We start from the raw sequence: 19,374 nt of genomic DNA, 5'->3' as shown, positions 1-19,374 counted from the left end.
GGGGTAAGAGGTCGCAGCCCCCCCACCCCCACCCGCCCCCCATCCCTCTGATGATGACTTCACTTCATCATCCAGCAGACGATGGAGAGATCTTCAAAAGATGCTTTCAGGAATGACTTGTGAGAACTTTCCGGGTCAGACGGCAGGTGCGTGGTAGCCGCGACAAATTATTATAAAGGATTTGGAATTCCAGTCCTTCTATCTCAACTACACAGGAAAATAGGAATATATATTTTAGAAAATGTGCTTGAATAGAAGGAATGGAAGAGGAAATTGTACTTAGTTGAGGGGAAAAAAAATAATGTGAATAAAATATTGTCTGTATAGCATTCGATAATACAATACTGCCCTCTAGCGGCAATATCAAGAATTACTGAAGATTATTACTGTGGGCGTGAACATTGAGACTTCAGATCATCTATTTAGATATTCCAATAATATTTAATGCATGTCTGTTATGAGGAAAGGCCCCCCCAAAAATAATATTTAAACAGCAACAATACTTTTGCACTATGTACGGTTCTTTTTGCCTGAAACATTGTTTTCCACTTGTATAGCTCAGTCCTAAGACACATTTTTGTCATTTTCCAATGATACAGGATGTCCACTTTAAACTACATAACAAACCTTCACATTGTATTCCTGCCAGTCGAACGACTTCGTTGCAAACGAGGAAGTCTGTTTATCAAATTTTGATTGACAGGCTGCTGAGCGTTCTGGATGGATGTCATAGGCCGGCGGCGGTGGAGCTGAAGGCGACGAGGACCGCTCTCCGAGCGGTGGCTGTCGTGCTGTTCCGTGAGGCGTGTTTGCTGGCTTGTACTGACCGTCAAAGGTTGAAGCAGGCTTCTCCAGCGCTCTGTGACTGTCGAGAAAAGTCAATAAATGAGGTAAGGTTGCAAAAATGCAACAGCGAGTCAACATCACATCAACCGCTGTTCACCTTGCTCCTTGGTAACGTGATTTGGCTTGGCAGAGGTGGAGGGAAGGTCCGATTTTGGCGGTGGAGAAGCGTCCAAATCGGAACTCGTCTCATAAACCGGTTTGTCGTAATCCCAGAAGACTTTCGCAAATTGATAGAGCTTCACACAAGAAGTGGCATTGACTAAAATACTGTAGAGGAGGAATCAGATGGGAAACATCTCAGATTCAAGTGTGCAAGTACGCGACCAGCGAGTGAGGTTCACTTGTTCTCGCAGAAGTGTAGCGACAGCATGCGACCGGTTGTCTCGGCCTCCACCATGATGGTCCCCAGGCAGTCTCCCGTCAGGAAGTTGAAAATGCGGATCTTTCCATCCACGCATCCCGTGATCACTCGTAGGTAAACCAGTGTCAGAGACTTGACCTCCCTGTAAAAATCCACCATCGTCGTCACAGCCTTAAGACAGTCTCAAGCTCTTTCGTCCCGGTTAACTTACTTTGGATGACTGACGGTCATAAGGCATCCTTTGGTTTCACATCTGCTGCTCCAGGCCATCACCTGACCGTTGGTGTCGGCGGACAGGAGGTGCCACTCGTCTACAAACATGCATCGGACGGCGCTGTTGTGGGCGTCGATCACCTAAAGTCCGGAAGGAATTAGCATGGAGGTCTAATAGGGGGGTCAAGCGGTGAAGGAGACTCTCACCCGGAGCAATGAAGCGTTCTCGGCATCCCACAGCTTGACGACTCCTCTGTCACAGCTACTGAACACGGCGGTGGCGTTGATCTTCACGCATCGTACAGAACTGCGGTGTTTGAAGTTAAAGTCCTCCAGGTGCTTCTCGGTCTCCAGACTCCATACTAGGCAGGGTCAGTATGCTTACTCTTTGGTTTTTAAATGTGGTTGACTCAAGTGTTAATTTGCAGAAGCACTGTTTTCTTGAAGACCAAAAGAAATACTGCAATATTATTTTGGTTTAGATGAAGGAAATTTAGGTTCATGCATAAATATAGCTAGGTGTGATCCGCTTAGCCATGATAGTAGCCACCATTGACATGCTTCTCCATTTGACAGACAGAATAAAAGGGGTCCAAGGATTGAGCCTTGAGGCATCCCACACCAAGGCACTTTGTTCATATTCAACTCTAGCAATCATCACAGTCGCTATTTTCCTTTAAATAGGACCTGAATCATTTTAGAAAGGTTCCAGAGTATTTATTTACCTTTGGCGGTGCAGTCTTTGGCACCTGACACCAGTCTATCAGCATGAATATCAAGGCAGTTAATCATGCTGGAGTGACCATATAACACTAACACACACTGGTCTGTCCTCACGCTCCAACACCTGCAATACAGTGGATTGGAATAGTCTCTATTAGTCTTGCAGTGCAGAAATTTACATTTCAGAGCAGCAAAAATAAGAGGGAAGGAAGAAGTAGAAAAACAAAACACAGGAGCTGTTGAAAAGGCAGCCACTCTCGCGGCGCCATCTTGAAGTCAAAACAACAACAACAACAAAAAAAAACAAATAATGTGACACAACATAAAAGACAGACAGTCATTCGACCTTAAGCACTTTCTGCACCCTCTTTGTTGTATGAAGCTAGATGAAACAGGAGAGGATCAAAGTGTCCTTTTCACCTGTGGATCAGGGATGTCATGGTGAAATGTGCACGTCTGCTACAAGCTAAATGGTGAAAGCTAACAGGAAGCTGTAGCATCCATTGACGAAAAGAGATTATCTCACATCTCCGGTCCCACGTAAATCCGCTTCAATTCCAAGCCGCGACAATTCCACATACTGATTGACATCTGACATTCGATCTGACTTAAAATTGTCACAGCAGCTAATTAGCAGATGTATTGCCACCCACCTGATGCTGGTATCGCAGCTCGCCGTGATGACCAAATGGCGCTCGGGGCAAAGCAGGACGACGCGGATGCTGCCAACGTGGCCTTTCATCAGCCCAACCTGCTTGGTTGCGGTCCCCACGTACAGTAAACGCACAGCGCGGTCTTTGGACGCTGAGCTCAACATGGGCCCGCCTTTGTAATCGACCACGCGGTGGGGGTCTTCACTGAAAAAGTCGATGTACCACTATGACATGGTGAGGTAGTCAAACTCAAAGCCTGATCACTTTGTTAGGACAAGGGCGGGCAAAGTATGGACCACATTAATTTGATAGCTTTTGAAATATCCAGTGGTGGGCCGCCAAGGCCTTCTCTGCTGGCCTAAAAATATCGGAATCACAGACTAATATGAATTAATGTCGATGAAACTGTTGCTTTATCCAGAGTTGGCGTTGGCAACGTCAGAGTTTTTGTAAACTATGATTGGCTAGTCACTAGCCAATCGTAGATTATCACTTGCCTAGTGATAAGAGCATACTGGCCAGAGCTAGCACACTATATGTAGCAAGCTTCATAAGCAAATATGTGTTGATTAAATCGTGGTTTTGTCAACTCACAATGGCTGAACGGGGAGAAGAAATGGATTTGGTTGCAGATTTATTGTCAAAGCCATTTTCAAGACAGACTTTTAAAGAACAAGTGGACATCATTAAGGTTGGACAGCTCCGATGCTAGCAAAAATAGCACATAATATTGCAATTTTAGGAGGTTATCGTGACTCCACACGTTCATAGTAAAAATTTGAACAGTTTTAACAGTCATGACAGTATGTCTTAAGTTTCTTCAAATCATGTTATTTCCTGGCCTTTGGCACCCTCTAGTGGACGTGTAGTAATATCACACCACACTCCCGGCTGATTGATTCAGACGTAGCACTACTGAAGGCTGAGGAGTGACATGCACGGCTCACAACTGGAAATATCAAATATGCCCAAAACAAAATCGCATTCCCAATGAAAGTTGCTCACCTGTCAATCAGCACAGATGTAAAATAGGCCCCGCAGTAAATATTGCGTTCCTCCATCCGCACCGTCCTGGTTTTGATGTTCGCGTAGGCCTCTTCAAAAGGCCACATCTGCAAAACACACAACCACACATTCATGCCAGACGTTTTTAGCCACGTGTACAACAACCTCAAAACTCACTTTCATGCCATTTCATTTTGTTTTTTACTTCCTTACACGTGTCGACTTGACTTCCCCGTCCTCATCGTCCTCGGCCGGCACCGCGACGTCCACCATCCTCGCGTAGGAAGGACTGACCATATGAACGCCTTTATAGCGCTAAAACAAAAACCCGTGTCAGGACAACGCCACTTCAAATCATCTACCACACCAGCGCGAGCACCTTCATCATGGCTTCCACCTGCTCCTGGTAGAGCTTCCTGAAACGCATCTCCTCCATGGTCTCCCCTGCTAGGTGCTTCCATTGCTTGCAAACCTTCATGCAACGCTTCAGCATCGCCTCGTCGAGCAGCCCTGACTCCACACACACAACATTGACATGTAATTTAACCTGATTCTGGATGAGAGGCGGGGAACACACACACATACGTTCACACCTGTGGATAATTTAAGGTCACGGAAGAAGAGTGAGAGCTCCATTATACAATTTTGCACTGAACAAATCAATATACGTAACACATATGTCTTCTGTGAATGTGAACGTACCAAAAATCTTCTTGGACAGCTCGGTGGGAAGCCCTCCTATGAAGTCTCGGGTTCTGCTGGGTCCTAACAAAGACTTTGAAGGTCCATGAGGAACCGGAAGTACAGGAAGAATTGTGTCCTTTGATAAGTCATCTTTGCTGGCTGAGTTGCTTTGACTGGTGGAACTTTTTTGTGCTAAAGACACATAAGAAATATAATATTTGGATAAAAAGGGTTCCAGCTGCTTTTTTTGTGTGTGTGACTGTAACCAATTGTATGTTTGTTATCCTCAATGTTTGAAAAAACCACAACAGCTATCACCATTCTTGTCGGAACATTTTATGAACTGCATTCAATGCATTTTTTTCTATTGCAAGAAATATAAAATTGTGAGGTATAAGCATGAAAATTGCGCGTTATGTGAGTCCAACATTGCGTGTATCCCCTCAATACAATTTCTCCCCTTCAAATGCTCTCTGATTCTGTCAATGAAACCAATAATATGAACGAATGTCAAATCTTGAAATTCTCACCGTCCAGCTGTCGCTGAAGCCGGGACACTACCACACCAATGAGATTATTGGCCATACTCAGCAGTTCCGGGTCGCACTGCAGCAGCAACCGGCAAAGGTAACGCGTCTGCACCCATTCCGGGGTTCTGTCGAACCATTCCCAGATCTCGCGGATCAACGGGGATGGACGCGTCTTGCAGTCGAGTCGTGCGTAAAGCTCCGGCAAAGTCTTGCCTTTGGTTGGTGCGAAACTGAGCAAGTTCCATGAGGTGAGGCGGAGCGAACTCTGAATGTTCTCCAGCACTGGCACGCTCCCGCAACGCACCAGGAGCCCAACAACGAAACTCCGACGGGACTCGTCCGAAATCTTCCATAGATTTAATGGTGAGGAAGATGGCTGGCTCGTTCGAGGACCGGAAAAGAGGCAGGATGGGCACATACCACAAGGCTCGTCCGCATAGTTGCACGACGGCTGGCGGGTTGGCGATCTTGGAGACTCGGACATTTGGACTGGCTTGTTTGGCTTGCAAACGAAGTTCCTAGGCAATGCTTGTTACCACGACACATAATTGCTTCGCGGTGCATGGTCAATGTTTGGAATGCATTTTAAATGACTCCATGTAAAGACTATATTTAACTCTTTAAGAATTACGTTCATTTTCTGTGTTAATAGCGTTTTGACGATGGATTACGTGCACGCTGTCGATACACAGTGCAACGCACGCATCAAAGTAGACGACGACTGTACTAATTCAGGGGTTTTATGGCGAGAATAGCAAATTGAATGGACACATTAAGTATTGAGAGAGATATTCAAAAAGCGTGGTGACAGTATAGAAATATAGAGACAGAGAAAGAGAGAGATATAAAAGCGCTCCGCCAGCCAGGAATGGTATCAGCAAAAGTAGGTGCGCCGCCCGGGAATCGAACCCGGGTCGCAAGAATGGGAATCTTGCATGATACCACTACACCAGCGGCGCGATGTTGAACCCTGAACGATATTTTATTTATGAACAAAACTCATGTCAAAATTTGGAGAAAGGGTTGAATGGGAGGTGACATGATGTGAACCTAACAGGATTAACGAATTACATGACATAAGTGTAACAATAACAAATACTAAACTAAATCGCGGCTCGAAAGTGACTGCTTCATTCCAGGCGTTTTCCTGCTTCCACTTCCGGGTGACGCAGTTTCATGACGCCATCTTGGTAAGGGCAGCGACATTGCACAATAACCCGTTTCTTTGTGGCTCTGCAGTGAGTAATTATTTTTTTTATGATAAAACATACATATGCAAAGTGTGGGTACATTGTTTTTCTGACTAATTATTAATCAAACTTGTTTATCTACATTGATCTGCCTTACAAAGCCTTTAGTTTGAAAGTGTGTTAAAAAACACTAGATGGTGATATTGTACTGTGTTTGAACACTCAACCTCTTTTTGATCCTCTCCTATTGCTGATTTCACAAACAAATGCTGTTAATTCGAATCCAGTACTCATTTTCCCTCTTAGGTAAGTATAATATAGTTTTTTTCCCCCCAGCAGATGTTGAATAGGGGCGACTGTACTGTTCTTATTTGTATAAATTTATAGTACAATCTTACATTTTAGTACTAAGCTATTAAAGATTATTTTTTTAACAGCATCACAATTCTATATATGTCATGCATTGTGGCATTTGCATGTCCTCCTTTTATTGGAGTTTTTTTTTCCCGAGGTCACCGATTTGTTTCGACTTTCCAAAATTATGCACTTTAGGTTGGTTGAAGATGAAATTGCCCATAGTTGTGAATCAAAGTATGAATTATTGTTTGTCTATTAATGTCTGGCGACCAGCTTAGATCTGACCCTGCCTCTCACCTCTTGCGTTATTGCTTCTAAGCAGCTGCAGGCATCCCATGAAATCAATCGGAACTTTATTACTTGGGGGAACCACTTCAAAATTTAATGTGATCGAGATGAGGCGGTGAAGTTATTTGACTCGTTCAATTGTCCCTAGTTCAGAGGCCAGACGCTTCCAAAAGGTCACACTTTTGAAGGGTTAATGGATGTCGCGGCGCAAAAAGTCAAATTGTGCATTTTTTTTTAAAATCGATGTGCAGATGTTATTTGAGTTTTAATTTGCTAAAAAACACATTTAGTCCAATACAACAAGTATCAAGAGGTTCCGTAAAATGTTTTTTTTTTTTTGTAAGAAAAACAATCAGCTACTTTAAACCATGACAGAAGCATAAACTCATTACTTGTAATAAAAGTCTTATCAATAATTCACTTTGCAATTCTTCATTACTTTTCGTTGTTGTTACTTTGTCTTTGCAAATGAGTGATCTGTACTTTAATCCTGCTGTTGTCTGCCTCATAATTACATCATCTTTTCTCTGAAAGTATAATTATTTCTTCGGTGCTGCTTATTTTAAGTCACCGCACCTCCCTACCATACCCTTGCTATGCGAGTACATACGAATCCGATTGTGACACGCCAGAGATGGACGGTGTGTCATCTTTAAACATTAGCAGAGGCGATATTAAAACCTGTAAGATGGCAGAAGTTTCGCCGCATTCGCCGTGTGACAATTTTCATTGGCAATTGTGAGCGATTCCATCTCCAATGGGAACAGATGTCAGGCTCCATCATGGAAGCTCTTCGAGAAGCAAAACGGGAATCGCTTGGTACTGCCATGGAAAGCATATGATCAATTATAATGGTTGATTTCAATGGTTGATTTCATTGCGACTGCAACTTTTTTCCTGTTGTAACAAGACAGCATTTAAAGGATTCATATTGTGTTTTACAACAGTACTTAACACTATTTCGATTTGTATTTGCTGTCTTGATACGAATACAAACACATGAGCGGGTGCAGACCATGCCTTTACAAACAGGAATACAGTATTATATATTTCAACTCTTATCCTCCATTTTCAAGTGACTGACGAGCAAGTTTTTAAACACATTGGGTAAAAAAGTACATGATTATATATTTACACAAGTTTAACCCTCATATTATGTTGAAATAATATTCATGTTGATTATGTTGTGGTTCATTTTCACCCTTGTGTAAAAATCCACATAAAACAGTCAAATAATAGGTGACATCAGCAGCTATCGAGCTAGTGTGTGTCTGCCGCTGCTCACCCACAGAAAACGTATCCTCAGACTGTAAAGTGACCTTGAATTTTGAAAGGCGCTTATAAATGAAATGTATTGTTATTATTATTTTATTATTAATCATCTCTACTGGTTACTGGAGCAACTACTAGAATCTTGCCCTGGGAAGGAAGGCACAACAGATGGTTGATGGGAGATTATCACGACGGGAAGAGGCGCCATGAGGCCAATTAGAGGTGGGGTTGTCACAGATGGCAGGAGGACCAATGAGAATACTTCTTACTTCGATATTTTTGTAGTACTATTTCATCCCGATGAATAGCGACAGTGATGGACTTTAGCATGATGAGCTAAGACGTATGTTTGGTGATGATTTATCGGGTCGATGCTTTTGTCTTCATCCCCAATGCTTACATTTTAAATGCTAGACAAGTGAACCAAAATACAGGTAACGTCCGTGTTACAACCGGCACGATTTACGACCACCCGTATTTATGACCACGACCGCCAGACCCTTTTTTTTAATTCTACGCCTGGCACCACAATGCGCAAGCAGCCGGCAACACATACTACAATTTTGGCCAGCCAGCATGTCACACACTCGCACAGCAACCTCCTGCGTGGCTACACTCAATACAGTAGTTATACAGTGCAGATACCGTCTCAGCAACATCTGTAATACTGTACACTGCTTTTTGTCCAAGCGTGTATGTTGGGCGACCTCTTCTGGCCGTTAGCAGGGTGAGCGGGTAAGTATAACATTTCTAAATGAACTGTACAGTAAACAGCTTTGTATATATTACAGGTACAGATATACAGTAATAAAAATCGATAATATGAAATATAAAATGATATAAATGACACTAAAAGTTATAACATTTATAAATGAACTGTAAACAGTTTGGTATACAATAGTATTCCATAGAAAACGTTGCTTAAAAACAACAGTTTGACATCGTGTACTATTCTGTCGTGTAAACGTCACGTCGGCCATTTTGAAAGGATTTCGACTTACGACCGTTTTGTAACAAGTATAAATGAACTGTGAACAGTTTGGTATATAATAGTATTCAATAGAACACATTGCTTAAAAACAACAGATTGACATCGGATACTATCCTGTCGTGTAAACGTCACGTCGGCCATTTTGAAAGGATTTCGACTTACGACCGTTTGACTTACCACCATTTTGTCGGAACCTGGTCGTAACTCGGATGTTACCTATATTAGAAACAGCCCTAATATCGACCAATCAGTAGCATTGTGTCTCACTACTAGAATGTAGACTGACCAATAAAGATGAACAACATCCAGCCAGTAGTTGCGACTAATAATTGATGAAACTGGAAACAGAAATCAGTCCAGCATCAGATGACGGTCTTTAAAACTTGGCAGTGTACAATTTTAATGTTAGACCCACTGGGAAAGCTCTTTGCCCAACGGTAAGATAACTGACAGTTCAGTGGAAGTGGAGAATATGCAAATTCACACTTTGGTGGTCTCCAAGTATGCTTTTTTGCCATTAAGCTAATTGGACAGTGAGGACCCAAAATCAACCATGCAACTGGACCTAAATGGACAGTCACTAAAAAACATATTTGGGTCACAAGGCTGAATACATTAAGCCCAAGGAGGGATCGTTCCCGAGACAAAATTTCCACTTCATAGCGTCAAGAGGTTCTTCGAGGTTTGAAGAGACAAAATAATCCGTCATACTTCTCCTGGCTCGTTTCTTCTGCCAACGTGTCAGCCAATGTCTCCCGGCCCCCGTCACCGCGTCCGACTGACTGATGGACGATCTGTTAAAAGGGAAGGCTGCTCACAGCTGTCTCACTCGGGGGTGGAAACGTGAAGGGACTATTTCCTCTCATTAAGGAGATTTCCCCTCCTCGTGTGCCCCCCGCCGTCAACTGGGGGAATTTTTGATGGGATGTCTTTAATCACCTTTGAACTCTCAGTCAGATGTTCTGGGAGGGAAAAAAATGGAAAGAGAAGATTCCAGCTTGGCCCGATTAATTAATAAACAGCAGTGTGGATGGTTTGAATTAAAACAAAGGAAAAAGATCACCAGAGGAGACGAGAAGGAGGAGCAACAAGTGGATTTGTTAAAGGCTTGTCTTCATGAAACATGACCATTTTCTGACACCCCCCCCCCCTCCTAAACAGAATATGTGATGAGAGGCTGACAGAAAAGGTGGAATAATTTGGACCCTCAACTTTGCCTCGAGACATTCGGCTGTCAGCCTCCATATTTTTTTTCCATCTGGAGTCCACAGTAAAAAATACATAAATCACCAAATGAAGCGAAACAATGGCTGCACAAGACAATTATTTTGATATAATATATATATATTTTGAATTAATTTTGATATAAAGTACATTAATTGACTGATGTATCGATAGAGTCAATCATATAAGCAAATAGCAACGGTTGCTTTTTTAATTTTTAAACTAACCAATATTTAAGTGATGTAACCAACCAAACATTGAGGCATGACTGACTTGCTGGTTAAATTCAACACTAACCGGAGTTTAAATGTGAAACCCTTAGACTGTGAAAAAAGTACAATTTATTTCCAGATGTTTCTGCAGAGCTGTCAATCATCCTAATGGCGGGGTATTGCGCTTCCCTGTGGCTCATATGCTTTTTTTCCCCTAGTCCAAAGAGCTTCATACTTTTTAAATTAGCTTTAAAAAGTATGAAAAAAAATGAAATAGGATTTGTAAATATTGAAGAAAAAAACACTCACCGATCAGGCTGATTCAAACGTCGTTTGACTCCTTTGCATGCTGGCTGAAGTCTGGATTGGATTAGCCTTTATTCGTTCGACATTCCTCCCCATCAAAAACAGTGCTGGCATATTCGTGCTGCCTACTCGGGGGCCATCTTGGACTTCTTCTGTCTATGAGTTCAAGTTTCGTTTGGCTTCAATTTGTAAGAAAGATTCTTGTTCCTGTGTGGGGTAAAAAATAGTAAGGTTGAAGAAAACGATGTTTTTTAAGTTTAAAAAAAAATCAAACAACCACTACTAGCAAAAAACGGTACCATTAGGCTACAGTAAATTCAATTAGCCTGAAGAAATAACTGATTGTGTGTGTGTGTGTGTGTGTGTGTGCGTGCGTGCGTGCGTGCGTGCGTGCGTGCGTGCGTGCGTGCGTGCGTGCGTGCGTGTGTGTGTGTGTGTGTGTGTGTGCGTGCGTGCGTGCGTGTGTGTGTGTGTGTGTGTGTGTGTGTGTGTGTGTTAGTGCGCGCGCACAGCGAGGCAATCCTGGTATCCCCTCCAGAACTATTATGGTTAATAATATGTCAATTGGTGATTGATGGTGCACTAACTTATAGCGTGGGCTTCATTCATTCACATATATGCGTCAGTACGCGTGTGTTTACATGTGTAAGCTCTGGTTCCATTGCGTGTACATGTTCGTCATGTTGTGCGATACTTGATATCGTCTGTATTGATATATTTATCAATATCAATTAGTATGTTTGGCTGATAACATCATCAAGCGATGGTGAATGGTCGCCCTTGGATTTGTCTTTTTGTTGTTTTTCCTTGTCCTTAGAGATTGCAGCGGCGAGTTGTTTATTTTTTTGACAGAGCGGGTCAATGATGTAATTTTTTAATGTTTTTTTTTTATTTTTATTGGAAGGTTGTGTCCTGTGAAACACACCCCAGGCTGTTGTTTTATGACGGTGCATCACATGGCCATGACATGAAACCATCATTAGCGTCGTCACCTTTTCATTGCTTCTCGCGTGGATGTGTGTCCCATCATGGACTATTGATGGTGACGATCTTCAAGGTGACATTTATCGCTTCAAACGGGAATAAAAGGAACATTTGGAGGAGTCCACTCTCATTCCGCAGAGGTCAGGCTGTTTCAAGTTCATTTCATATAATGCCATTGGGGGGTGCGGGGGGGTAGATTTAATATACGGTAAGGAATGTGGGTTTAAGGAATGGGGTTTAGTTCATGCCACATAATATGATTGGAGTTTGGTGTTTGTGGAATGGTGGCCAAATTTCACAACGTGGCACCTGAGTGAAATTACAGGTAACATCCGACTTACGACCGAGTTCTGTTCCGACCAAACGGTCGTAGGTCAAAATGGTCGTAAGTCGAAATACATTCAAAATGTTGAATAGAGACTCGGAGGCTGACTCGCAAACTCCTCCCTCTGGTGCCATCACACGGTCGATTGATGTGCGAGAGTGAGATGCTGGCTGGCTAGCCAAAATTCGTACGTACGCATTGCTAGCGCGTTGCGGTACCAGGCGTATCAGTAAATTTTTTAAAATAGGGTCTGGAAGTCGTGGTCGTAAGTCGAGCCGGTCGTAAGTCGGATGTTACCTGTATATATTAGCATGATGTTTCCAGGTTATGATTCGGGTTTAGCTTCAACTTTGGTGAAGGGATTTTCTTTTGAAAGCCAAGTTGAAATCAAGTTGCAAATCTAAGTGTTGAGATGCTGCTTGCACTTTGCAGGTTGTCGTCTTGATTGCATTTTTATTCATGCAGCTTTTAGCTAGAGCGCATGTTGGGACTTGAGAGTGCGTATGGAGTGTGGGGGTGTGTGTGTAATTGCGACGCGGCATTTAATCGTCTTTAATGCGGCGTAATCACATCAGGTGCTGCTTCCCGTTTGCCTCGGCGGGCGTGTTTCTTTCGTTTGGACTGGAAAGTCCCACGGGCCTCCGCGTTCTACATTTAAATCTCGGTGATTGTGCCTCAAATCAACGGTGTATGATGGCGGCGTACATGTTGCAAGTTTTTTTTTTTGTTATGTAGCTGAAGTTGGGACACATTCTCGGGCCACGGATTGTTGAAATGGTGCACGGGTTGTGTGGAAAAGTACGCCGATGAGGTTTTTTTTTCAGGGTCAGGGACAAATTGAAGGTGTGCAAACTGTCACCAAACGTTTTAATGACTTTACGCTCCACATCCCCTTGCCCATCTCCCCTGCCCTGAAACCTGAAGAAAAAAGCACAAAATGAGAACCGCTACAGCTACAAAATGGACATCATTGTGAACTCTGCCCATGGGAGATTGAGGATGAATGGGGCCGGCAAGAAATCTTGCTATGACACTACAGTTGAAACACCTTCTGTTGCGGTTGCTTCAATGCCCTGATTGGTCCTTTAGCCTTTGTGCTACTGTTTATTTTCACTGCTTTACTATTAAGTCAAATTTGATATTAGCTTATTAAAAGCTTGGCATCACATACAGTCTGAAATCTAAATCTAAAATAACCCTTTTGGATTTAATACCAAAACGTCAAAGTGTTTTTGGTGATCTTTTGTTTTCCAGCCAGTCAGGCATTGTGTTTGTCATCGGAAAAAAAGCAGCAGCATATGTAGCCTCTGGGTAAACGACCTGATTTAGCATCTGGACCAGTAAGTGAAAGTGAGACAAAAGGAGGACGAGGAGACGGACAAGTATTCAGTGAAGCTGGAAAATTGGAAGGAAAGTCAACTATCAGGTTGGCCTTCTCTTGGAAATCCTACCTGACTCCTAAATACTTATTAAAATAATAATAATAATAATAATAATAATAATAATAATAATAATAATAATAATAATAATAATAATAATAATAAATGACCATATTTTACACAGTATTAGCATTTCCACCTAAAAGCAATGCAATGTTCTCCAAAACTCAGCTGGGGTAGTTGTGAAAGCTCTATCCCAATAAAGCTGTATTGTATTGTATTCCCATTAGCATAGTGCAATCTAGCTGTTGTAGCTTATTTTGTTTGTGCAACATACCCGTTTAATTGAAAACAAACAGGGCTGACAATCCGAAGCGCCTTATAGTGTGCGAAATAGAGTCTAAGGAATATGAGAAAGTATATGTATATGTAGGCTCTCAGTCGTACTGGAGTGGTCCATCGAGGAAAAGGTTTCTTCAGACGTCATCTGTACTTTTTTGTGTCGGACGTTCCGCTCCTCAATTTAAGAGCTTCGTCAGTGAAGTAAAGTTGTGTTGGTAAGTCCGGGACCTAGCAGAGCAAAGGTCTGGCACCGCCACCTTCTCTTAGGGAGAAGGTGTGTATGTATATATATATATATATATATATATATATATATATATATATATATATATATATATATATATATATATATATATATAAGGCCAGAGTTACCAGCACAAATTTAGTTTGCTGACGAAGCTCTTCGGACGAGGAGCGAAACGCACGAAACGTCAAAGAAGTACAGATGACGGCTCAAGAAATGTTTTCCTAGATTATAAAGTATATTTACATACATATACCTATATAGAAAAAATGACTAGCATGAACAATCTGGACTCGTTTCCATTCGGCCAAGTACTTGCAAGCCTTCGAGGTTGAAGTCCAGGGGAGGGCAGGGGTGCGCTTCAGTGTTTGTCTTTTTGGGATTCTGGCTGATGATGAATCAGCAAGCCCCATCCACATGGCTCACGGAGAACTCGCTTTGCAGACGATTCATAGGAAATGCGGTGCGCCTATAGATTGGAAAATTGCAATGGTGGTGATGGGATGAAAAATGATACCAAGCGGATGAAAACGGCATTGTTCACCTTTTGCTGAATATTCCGGCTTGACGAACGGAAAAAGCAGGAGGTTGTGATGTCATTCATACAATAACAAAGGGCTTTGATTTGTTAATTAAGATACAATCTGTGTAATTCAGCCACTTAGTGTCTCCTTAACAACCTGACAGACACAATATGCAGCCAAAGTCTCTATCCATCTTCACCCTAGTCTATTTTGGAAGATAGCAAAGGACATTTAATATTTAAAAATCACAGTGGGGGCCGCTGGGGATGTTTCTCTGGATTTCATCTTTATTGTTCCGCTTATTTGATTACATTCTTTCCGCCACCCTCTAAAATCGGGTTGGAATTGGAGGCAAGGGCTTGCTTTCCGCGGCTGCCTGAATGGGTCGCGCAACAGTGAGATGGGAACGATTGCGCCTGAATTGTGCCTGGATATTGGCCAAGTAATTAACGTTCCTGCTTGCCGACAGATCCAATCGTCTCGGATTAGGAGACAAGCTGCGGCTCGGGCACTACACACACGAGACGGAGTTTGGCGTCGGTGTAATCCGTACATTCACCCTTTCATGCACCGTTAATGATAACCTTTAACCTAATAACGTGATAGTCACGAGTCCAAACTTCCAGTCGTACCCTATTCATAAACACAACCACTTAACCCGATGACATAAATCAAGATATTGGGCGATTTACAAAAATCTGACGTGCATTTGTAGTCATTCAAAAAGGCTGTTTAATTTGTCTAAGTGACTAATTACAGGGTGAGGGCGATGGGTAATATAGATAGTATAATAGCTTTCTATCACCTCATTTAAAAATTGATAATGAAGCAATTAGAGGTGGGTGGGTTGGGGTGGGGTTTCGCGGTGACAACGAGGGAATACAAAAGAGGGCGATGAAAATCCTTGCCGGGAAACTGAATGCATTAGTACAATAGTAACAAATATGCTACCGTATCTTGACACAGTATGCCAGAAACGTGATTAGAAAATTGGTGAGTGACAATAAATTCCTATACTAAGTCGATTATATGAATGACGCTCAAAGAACACAGTTTCTTCTGATGTAGATAACGTTTTCAAAACACATAATCTTACTGATTACGTGATGCACCTGTGTGTTCTCTGTGCTGTGTTGTAGTCCCGCATGGAAATCCACGGAAGAGCCCATGGTTGAATGAATAAGACACCTGGTGCTGGTGAGTGCTGTCCAGAAACCGTCTTAGCAGTTTGTATTCATGTGGACTGGTTTCACAAACCACCGTATGGGAGTTTGCATTGTCCAAATTTTGGGGAGGGACCATTTCGTGGCAGTAGAGCTGCATGGTGTTACATCAGTGAGCAAAATCTTCCTTTAGTTAAGTCAGTTTGTGTCCAACCTCCTCGAGCTTAGTTCCTCTTAGTTCTTTTGGTCTCTGTCAACCATTGAGGGAAATACCAAGCTCCTTAGCTGCTACAGTAAATGCATTGATCATGTCATTTGGTCGTGGCTATCTGGCGACAACTGACAACGCGGCCCAGAAAACGTCACAAGGCTAAGATAGGACAGATCATAACAGATCAAACCGCGACTGACCGAACTGTACTACGTTTGTTTGTTAGCAGGTTACTTCCTGGCTACTGGAGGATGATGCAGCACACTTAGTGTTAGGGCTTCACATAGTATTAGAATTAGAACTAGGGGTTCTCATTTTTAGTCTAGGTAATAATATATTTAATGGGATCATCCAGGATCTGTGTACACCCATTTGCAAAATTTTGTGAAAATTGGGTATACAGCCTTTGCATAATCCTGCTAACAAACGAGCTAGCAAATGCACTCAAAAGGTGTAACAGTAAGCTTAAACAGATCCATACGACTCTTCTTTTCTGACAATAGTCGACAGTAAAATTGTTATAAAAATAGAAAGCAACCTGATGTCTCTTTGCAGATGTCTCAAACCGATTATGTCACCCCAGCCAAGTTCTGCACTGTCAAATATTTTCTGAGCTCTTCACATGTGCATTCTTTCATGACGCGTTGCAGCAGCGCCGCTTTGTCTTTCCTTTTTGTTTTCGGTGACAGTTTGGAAAGATGAGATCCTTTAATTCCCGGCGCAATCTCCTCACAGCTGGTGACATGACACCAGGGTTTGAATCCCCATCCACAGTAAAATATGTACACAAACATCACAGCGTGACAATTCTGGTTATACTTTGACCACGCGGCAACACCACGGACAATTCAGTGCACACAAAACGCACAAGCAAAAGGATTGGACTATCAGTGCGTACATTCGCATCCCTTTTAGATATGCCAATACAGATAAGACAACTTTTTCCACAGTGGTCAGGGGTAAATTCTCCTCAGTCTCTATTGGTTCACACCTCGGACTCCAAACTGGACACCCGTTTCCAGGGCCGGAGTATGCAGGGGCTACCTGCTGCCTGGCCAACTCCTCCCTGACTTCTTGGCGTCTCCGATCCAGTCTGGGAGCTCTGATAGATCCCGTAAGCTCCGTAAACGCTGTCCTGGTACAGCAAGGCCCGCTGACTCCCGCATTGCCCCCCTCCGCAGGCCAGCAGCTGGCACACGGGGCTGGTTGTTGCGTGATTGCCTGCGGCCTGGTTGTGGTTTTGCAGGTCGAGGGGTGAGTGGTAGAGCGGCCGCCCAGGATAGTTCAGGTATTGGCCATACTGTCTGCTGAGGAGGCTGGTAGCTCTTCGCACCATCCCCCGCCCTAATCCAGCACCGTGGCGAACCGCCTCACCATAGGTTGGGAGATGTGTGGACTGGGAATACCTCAGCCGTTGGCCTTTACGACCAGCAGGCCTCCTGTGATCTTCTCTTATGTGGAGGTAGGCCTGGTTCCGCGGGAGGCACAGGTTGTTCCGGAGGTGGGCTGGGTTGTGGGCTTTTGCGGCAATGGTTGGCGTGAGGATGCATGGAAAGAGGTCAGGAAGTGTGGACGGAGACTGGCTGGAAAGGGATGACTGGGACTCGTGTAGCTGGTGGATCTGCTCACTGCCCCATGTTGCTTTCAGGAATGAGGGGCGTCGGCGCTTACGTCTTCCCTTCAGCATGAGGTCCTCCGGAGGCCAAGATCTGTAGTTCTCCACTGGAGGACAAGTCCCTTCGACCGAATAAATGCTCTCCACGCTGGGAGCAGAGATATGGTTGCCCTGGAGGTTGTTAGCTTTGAGCTCACTGAGGCGGATTTTGTTATTCTCGTGATCCCTGTATTTCTTTCTCTCCGCGTCGCCATCTCCGCACTGGAAGCTTTTAGATCTCAGTTTCCTCTGGTGGATGCCTCCCTCTGCGTGCTGGTTTTGGGCCAGGGGGGCAGGATGAGATGTATAGATGTCAGGCAGCTGCAGGTCAGTGTACGAGATGAACCTCGAGTGGGGGTGGGTGTCTACATAAAGTCTTCCGGTGGTCTGGTAGTGGTGAGGATGCTGATGGGGGAGCGTTTCACTGACCGCCAGGTGCGGGCTACTGAGGCTGGAGACGGGAAGCGGACGCTCATACAGACAGGAAGTAGAGTGTGTTGGGAGTGTGTAGCGCAGTGGCGTAGGCCTGCTAACATTCCTCTGCGGGGAGATGGATTGCTGAGGGTAAGACGCATGGTTCTCCGTGATGTACGCAAAGCCTGCGGGGACCGTTTCGGCGGCAACATGCGGGACGCGGACAGGCAAGCCGCCGCCACTGTGCCGGCTGAAGTGCTCGATCGTCTTGGTGGCGTTGTCCAGGGAGCTCTCCACATTGGCGGTGGAGACCAGGTCCTTGGCGGTGCGCAGCATCTTCAACATGTTTGCTTGGGCGTAGTTGGATGTCAGGTCAGGCTTGGCCAGGCCGGATGAACGGCCGTGATCTTCTACGCCCTTGAAGCAACTGTAGATACCCTGAACGAGAACCATACGGAATGTAAAGCCAAAAAGAATATCATTGATCTTAAATCACATCCAATTCCAATGCATTAATTTTTGAGGTTTTACCAGTCACCACTTTGATCAACTCTACTTCCAGCTTTGAGTTAGCCATAAAAAAACAAAGCAGCTAAATTTAATTTGCTCCTTCTCGGACGGATTAACCGTCCGATAGTCATTTATCTGTTAATCTGATCAAGAGAACCCTGATCCGGGCTCAATGGTGTAATTACACAGCGGAGTGGTCGCAGTCCATCGACATCTCAATGGCGGCATTCTGTAAAACAGCGCCACCACCTCAGCGGCGGGTAATTTGGACTAATTGCGAATGAGCGTTAAAAGTTAAACGTCGAGAAAACATCTAGTATTGATGTTTCTTTTTTGCTTTTATCTCTGGCCTACTCGACAGTAAACGTTTTTAATGACACCGGGCAGAACATCCATTTAAAGTTGATGCATCACAGCGTCGATGGCACTTGGTGTAACACATTTGTTCCAACGGAGCCAGTCTCATCATTCCTTTCCTGAGCTGTTTTGTCAGATCCTATTACTGCCGCCCAATAAGTCAGTGAACAAGAGGCCGATATTAGTCAAGCCTCCAGGGAAAAACAAATGTGTATGGGGATACACAAAATGTGACACTGACCGGTGTATTGATTTATTTAAAATGTAATTTTACGGTCAATCTGCAGAACACTGAAAATCTTTGTACTAAACTAGGGCGGCTTGATATTTGGATTTTTACGTTTGAATTGGTGGGAAAAAAAAGTTAGTAGTTTTAAATCCCTCTGAGTGGCAATATTTCCCACGACCCTTT

The 19,374-nt window shown here is 43.6% G+C and overlaps 2 protein-coding genes and 1 non-coding gene across 3 annotated transcripts in view; all 3 read right to left on the bottom strand.

Annotated features, from left to right (window-relative positions):
• Positions 1-610: 610 nt before the first annotated feature.
• fbxw10 (F-box and WD repeat domain containing 10) lies at positions 611-5,556 on the bottom strand. Its single transcript, XM_089015808.1, has 12 exons — positions 5,016-5,556; positions 4,504-4,677; positions 4,181-4,311; positions 4,015-4,116; positions 3,802-3,908; positions 2,797-3,000; positions 2,146-2,267; positions 1,628-1,782; positions 1,419-1,561; positions 1,188-1,349; positions 944-1,113; positions 611-865 (listed from the first exon to the last, which is right to left on the bottom strand). The coding sequence occupies exons 1-12, from the start codon at positions 5,497-5,499 to the stop codon at positions 630-632; spliced, it is 2,190 nt and encodes a 729-aa protein (XP_088871934.1). The 5' UTR covers positions 5,500-5,556; the 3' UTR covers positions 611-629.
• Positions 5,557-5,903: 347 nt separating this feature from the next.
• trnag-ccc (transfer RNA glycine (anticodon CCC)) lies at positions 5,904-5,974 on the bottom strand. Its single transcript has one exon. It is a non-coding gene; the product is annotated as a tRNA-Gly (tRNA).
• Positions 5,975-16,898: 10,924 nt separating this feature from the next.
• Positions 16,899-19,374, bottom strand: part of LOC148887208 (glutamate receptor ionotropic, NMDA 2C-like) — a 32,919-nt gene continuing 30,443 nt past the window's right edge. Inside the window, exon 16 of the mRNA XM_089015190.1 lies at positions 16,899-18,533. Coding sequence (XP_088871316.1) covers positions 17,013-18,533 — 1,521 coding nt within the window. The 3' untranslated portion in view covers positions 16,899-17,012. The remainder of the gene's footprint in view (positions 18,534-19,374) is intronic.

This window comes from Hippocampus bargibanti, linkage group LG15, assembly GCF_051943395.1.
Source record: "Hippocampus bargibanti isolate YZ-2025 linkage group LG15, ASM5194339v1, whole genome shotgun sequence".
Taxonomy (NCBI): Eukaryota; Metazoa; Chordata; class Actinopteri; order Syngnathiformes; family Syngnathidae; genus Hippocampus; species Hippocampus bargibanti.
Note: the sequence above shows the minus strand (reverse complement) of the source record. Positions and strands in the feature narration are given on the sequence as shown.